This window comes from Propithecus coquereli, unplaced genomic scaffold (assembly GCF_000956105.1).
Source record: "Propithecus coquereli isolate 6110/MARCELLA unplaced genomic scaffold, Pcoq_1.0 Scaffold86, whole genome shotgun sequence".
NCBI lineage: Eukaryota > Metazoa > Chordata > Mammalia > Primates > Indriidae > Propithecus > Propithecus coquereli.
Genome location: NW_012154840.1, coordinates 3,304,156 through 3,310,155, shown reverse-complemented (window position 1 = coordinate 3,310,155; position 6,000 = coordinate 3,304,156). Strand labels below are relative to the sequence as shown.

Genomic DNA, 6,000 nt, shown 5'->3' with positions numbered 1-6,000 from the left:
GGGGGGGAGGAGGGAGGAGGGGACGGGTATTTGCATACACAAAGAGTGCAATGCGCACCACCTGAGGGATGGACATATTTGAAACTCAGACCTAGGGGGGGAGGGGGGAGGGCAAGGGCAACATATGTAACCTAAACATCTGTACCCCCATAATATGCTGAAATAAAAAACAACAAAAAAAAAAAACAAAACAAAAAGGAATTATATTAACTGACATTCAGATTATAAAACCAACTTGGAACATTCTCCATCATGTAGGTACATTTCTCTTGGCTATTAACAGAATAAAATCAAGAACCTATAACCAAGAGAACAATTTCCTTCCTGAGCCTTAGGGATCTCTATGAACATTTCAAGTTGATTAAGACCTTCTTAAACACTCCTTACACTGTCTACAAATGGGATTCTAATCAAATATTCTGTTGATGCCATCTAAACAGCCTTCAAAAGTAGAGGTGAGAGGTTTTAAAAAATATTTAAAAATCATTTCTTCCTCAAGACAATGTATAGTATACAGACAAGGAACTGTGTAAATAGATATGGTATAAAATGTTCTATCATTTATGTGTTATTATAGATTTATAGATTAAATTATGTGATGTCAGAATAACCCTGAAAGATGTTCCTGAGAAATCACACACTAATATTAACCATTATACCATAATTATCTTAAATTAATTTTTATATGCAACATATCTAAATTAAAGCCTATCTCTTTCCTTTAGAAGCTAGAATAGTTTTAAAGCAAGGCAAAAAAAAAAAAGGAAAAATATTATAAAGCAACATCAACTCTAATCATCACAAGTATAGGTAATCACTATTTAAATCAAAAATAAGAATCATACCTGTATGGATATCCATGATATTTAGATCTGAATATAGAGAGCATCCAACTGAAGAATAATACAACAAGGCCAATACCAGCCACACACATTACTGCAGAAAAACAAAAGGAGAGTAAAATGAGTATGTTAGGTATAATAAATAACTAGGGCATAAATCTTAGTCTACACTTCCAAAGAGTGAAAAGGGGCCGGGCACGGTGGCTTACGCCTGTAATCCTAGCACTCTGGGAGGCTGAGGCGGGAGGACCGCTCGAGGTCAGGAGTTCGAGACCAGCCTGAGCAAGAGCGAGACCCCCGTCTCTACTAAAAATAGAAAGAAATGATCTGGACAACTAAAAATATATACAAAAAACTAGCCAGGCATGGTGGCGCGTGCCTGTCATCCCAGCTACTCGGGAAGCTGAGGCAGGAGGATCGCTTGAGCCCAGGAGTTTGAGGTTGCTGTGAGCTAGGCTGACGCCATGGCACTCTAGCCTGGGCAACACAGTGAGACTCTGTCTCAAAAAAAAGCAACAACAACAAAGAGTGAAAAGGAAGGGCTATAAATTACTAATAAATCTCAACTTTCCAACATCCCCATTTTTTAATCTTCAGGAATCTGCCTTCCTCTTTAATTTGCTCTATTATAATACAATGACTTCATTTACATATTTATGCATTCAACTGTATGACATAACGAATTCCTTTAAAGCCATCACACTCAAGAATTCAGTGTTAGAAACACTGTCTTCCTACTGACAAAAAAATCACTTACTTGTTTATTAAACATTTAAACCCTTAAAAGTGGCCTGATTGTATTATTGATAAATACTGACTTAGACATCTGATAACATCATTGTAATAGCCACACTTGAAAGTACTTCATGCACAGGTAACTACATAGCCTTGTATGAAGAACTCATTCAACATGGATTCCTCATTATTCAAATCTGATTCCTAGCTCTAAATTAAAAAAAAAAATCTGATTCCTAGCTCTAAATTCACAGCTCTCTCCACTAATCTCACATGCTCTGGATTAGCATAGCAGTTATTGATCTGAACTATAGATACTGACCCCATAATACTCAAGTACAGATTCCCATGACTTGAGGCTCTTTGAGTCCCCAGACTAATATTGGCTAAGAAATACAGAGACGGGGCCAGGCCCTTGGTGTCTCATGCCTGTAATACTCTGGGAGGCCAAGGCAGGAGGATGGCTTAACAATGGGAGTTCCAGATCAGCCAGGGCAACATAGCGAGACCCTGGTTCTACCAAAAGCAAAAAAAGAAAAAAGAAAAAAATTTAGCTGGGGCTGGGCACAGTGACTCACGCCTGTAATCCTAGCTCTCTGGGAGGTCAAGATGGAAGGATCACTCGAGCTCAGGAGTTCGAGACCAGCCTGAGCAAGAGCGAGACACTGTTTCTACCAAAAATAGAAAAAAATTGAATCTTCAGTAAGTTCTGCGAGTGGCAGCACTAGGTTTCTCTGAAGTGAGGGTGAAAGAGTGTAAAATAAAAGAAATAGGATGGCTTAAAAGCTGTTTAAGAAATTTTCAGACCCCTAGGTCTTCTTCCCCAAGTGTGCAGACTACAGGGTAACTTTGTGAAGAGCTAAAACAGAGGGTCTCCAGACTAGAATACCAAGCATGGCTTGGAGGCAAAGATACCAGAGCAAACAGGGTCACTAAATGCACATATGCATGCTGAATGCAGGGACCCCTGCTATCTTCCCACACTTGTCTTCCCAAACCCTGGAGTCTCAGTCTTTATCATCCATGTAGGAGAATAGAAGTCTCTGGAAAACCCAACCAGCCCCAAGAGGAAACACCTGAAGACATTGACTTGAGTGATTTTCTTAGGAAAACCAGGCTGGGTGTGGTGTCACACCTGTAATCCCAGCACTTTGGGAGGCTGAGGGGGGATGATCACTTGAGCCCAGAAGTTTAATACCAGCCTGGACAATACAATGAGACCCTGTCTCTAAAGAAAGAAAAGAAAAAGAAAAACATTAACCAGGCATGGTGACTCTTGCCTATAGTCCCAGCTACTCAGGAGGCTGAGGCAGGGGGATGCTTGAGCCCAGGAGTTTGAGGTTTCAGTGACCTATGATCCTGCCACTGCACTCTGCCCAGGACTACAGAGCGAGACTCTGTCTCAAAAAAAAAAAAAAAAAAATTAGGTAGGCGTGGTGGCAGGCACCTGTGGTCCCAGCTAATTGAGAAGCTCAGGTAGGAGGACTGCTTGAGCCCAGGAGTTCAAGGCTGCAGTGAGCTGTGAATGTGCCACTGAACTCCAACCTGGGTGACAGGGTGAGACCCCATCTCCAAACAAACAAACAAACAAAAAACAGAAAAAAAACAGAGACGGGGATGTGGGAAAGCATGTGTACTGTAGCAATGGGAGCTCTAGAGAAATACACTTAGTGAGTGATATTAAAAATAACTTTTACTTTTGTTATAGTTAGGGAACAATTCTTTTTCCTTTTCTAATTTCCTGACAATATGATTAGGGGCTACACTGTAAATGTTAGAAACATGTGCAGAAAAGTTAGTCAATTTTTTCCCTAAGAAAATGTACACATACAAATATGTACAGCATCACTCTGGATATGTTTGGATACTGTTCTTTTTCACATATCTAAAAGTGCTTAGAGCAGTTCCTGGTACATGGTATAGAAATGTTTATTATTATTGTTGTTGTTATTATTTGTGATCATTTCATTAGGTTAGACACTAAGAAGTAGATCAAATTGTGACTGTTTTAATATATGTCACCAAAATGTTTTATAATTTAAATTCATGCCAGCAGTGCACTTAGATGGCCTTTTCCCAATATTGAAAATTTAAATGGGCAATTTTTAAAAGTCAGGCAGTGGAAGGATATATATTGATTGGATAAACAAAATGGATGTATTAGTTGTTTTATTCTAATACATAAAAATTCATTTTAATTCAGCAAAGTAAGTATTTCTCAAAATTGAAATCCAGGGTCTTCATCTTTTTCTAGAAGATAAAGTAAATATTAGACTTTATTTAGGTGGGTTAATTTTGATGACATTGAAATTGTTTTTATTTTTTACTTTTTTGGCACAGAGTCTTGATCTGTTGCCCGGGCTAGACAATGGTGGTGTCAGCCTCGCTCACAGCAGCCTCAAATTCCTGGGCTCAAGCGATCCTCCTGCCTCAGCCTCCCAAATAGCTGGGAATACAGGTGCATGCTGCCACATCTGGCTAATTTTTTCTATTTTTAGTAGGGATGGGGTCTTGCTCTTGCTCAGGCAGGTCTCAAACTCCTGAGTTCAAGCGATCCTCCCGCCTCGGCCTCTCAGAGTGCTAGGATTACAGGCGTGAGCCACCGCGCCTGGCGGACATTGAAATTTTTAACCATAAAAGGAAAAGCCTGACTTATAAAAAGTCCTTGCAAACCAATAAGAAAAGAACTAAGACTGTAAGATAAATGACAAAAGATAAAAAAGACAATTTACAGAAGGGAAAACATAAACACAAGTGACTAACAAACATTTAGGAAAATATTCAACCTTATAATAATAAAAAGAAGTACAAAATAATATAACATTTCTCCCTTCTCTGATTAGCAAATACCTATATGTATATGTGTGTTTATATGGTCATTAAAAATGAAATGTCTGATGTCAAATCAAAAGTTTAGTTTATTATATCTCAAACAAGAACCAGGAGAATTAATCAATATATGCATCTAAACTATTGACACAGTTTTGCCATCTTAATAGTAGCTTGCTTATGCCAGCAGCAAAGAAGTCTGGAGAGGCAGTGGCAATGAAATTGTGAAAAGCGTTTTCTGCAGCTTGTTGAGAATTGAATATTTTTCCTTGCAAGAAGTGATCCAAAGCATGGAAGAAGTGGTAATCAGTTGGTGTAAGGTCTGGTGAATACAGTGGATGACAGAGAGTTTCCAAGTCCAGCCTCTGTAGTTTGAGTAGCGTTGTATTTTGTGACATGTGGTCTTTTAAGAGGATTGGCCTGTCTCTGTTGACCAATCTCAGCTGCTTAATTGCAAGTATCCTCATCATTTCATCCAATTAGCTGCAATAGACATCAGCTGTAATTGATCAACCAGGTTTCATGAAGCTATAGTGGATAACACCAGCACTGGAACACCAGATGCCATTAGCTTTTTTTTTTCTTTTTTATTTCAGCATATTATAGGGGTAGAAATGTTTAGGTTACGTATGTTGCCCTTGCCCCACCCAAGTCAGAGCTTCAAGCATGTCCATCCCCCAGATGGTGTGCACCACACCCATTAGGTGTGTATATACCCATCCCCCTCCCCCCTCCCATCTGCCCAACACGCGATGAATGTTACTACTATATGTACACTTAAGTGTTGATCAGTTAAAACCAATTTGATGGTGAGTACATGTGGTGCTTGTTTTTCAATTCTTGTGATACTTCACTTAGTAGAATGGGTTCCAGCTCTATCCAGGATAATACAAGAGGTGCTAGATCACCATTGTTTTTTGTGGCTGAGTAGAACTCCACGGTATACATATATCTCATTTTATTAATCCACTCATGTACTGATGGGCACTTGGGTTGTTTCCACACTTTTGCAATTGTGAATTGTGCTGCTATAAACATTCTAGTGAAGATGTCTTTCTTATAGAATGTCTTTTGTTCTTTTGGGTAGATGTAAAAAATCAACTTACGGTGGATAACACACTTGAACCTAAGGCATGAAGCTATAAGAATTCTAGGATAAAATTTGGGAAAAACTCTTATAGACATTGGCCTAGGCAAAGAATTTATGAAAAAGACCCCAAAGGGAATTACAGCAACAAGTCTCTTGAGCCACTGTGGATCTGGCCTTTAACCTTTAGCTTTTGGGTGATTTTACATTCATGTTTATTGTGCTGATCCTTGTGTAATTCTGTTTTGAGTACTTCCTGGAGGCCAGGTCTTGTCTTGGTGAATTCCCTCAGTCTTTGCTTATCTGAGAAGTTCTTTATTTCCCCTTTGTATATGAAACTTAGTTTTGCAGGGTACAAGATTCTAGGCTGGGCATTATTCTGTTTGAGAAGAGCGAGAATGGGGACTCAGTCTCTTCTTGCTTGTAAGGTTCCAGTTGAGAAGTCTGGAGTTATTCGGATGGGTTTTCCTTTGTAGGCTACCTGCTTCTTTCACCTTAAGGCTCATA

At 39.2% G+C, this 6,000-nt stretch overlaps 1 protein-coding gene across 1 annotated transcript in view; it reads right to left on the bottom strand.

Moving 5' to 3' along the window:
- The window catches only part of MAGT1 (magnesium transporter 1), a 54,789-nt gene that overhangs the window by 4,224 nt on the left and 44,565 nt on the right, over positions 1 to 6,000 (bottom strand). Inside the window, exon 9 of the mRNA XM_012664119.1 lies at positions 846 to 936. Coding sequence (XP_012519573.1) covers positions 846 to 936 — 91 coding nt within the window. The remainder of the gene's footprint in view (positions 1 to 845; positions 937 to 6,000) is intronic.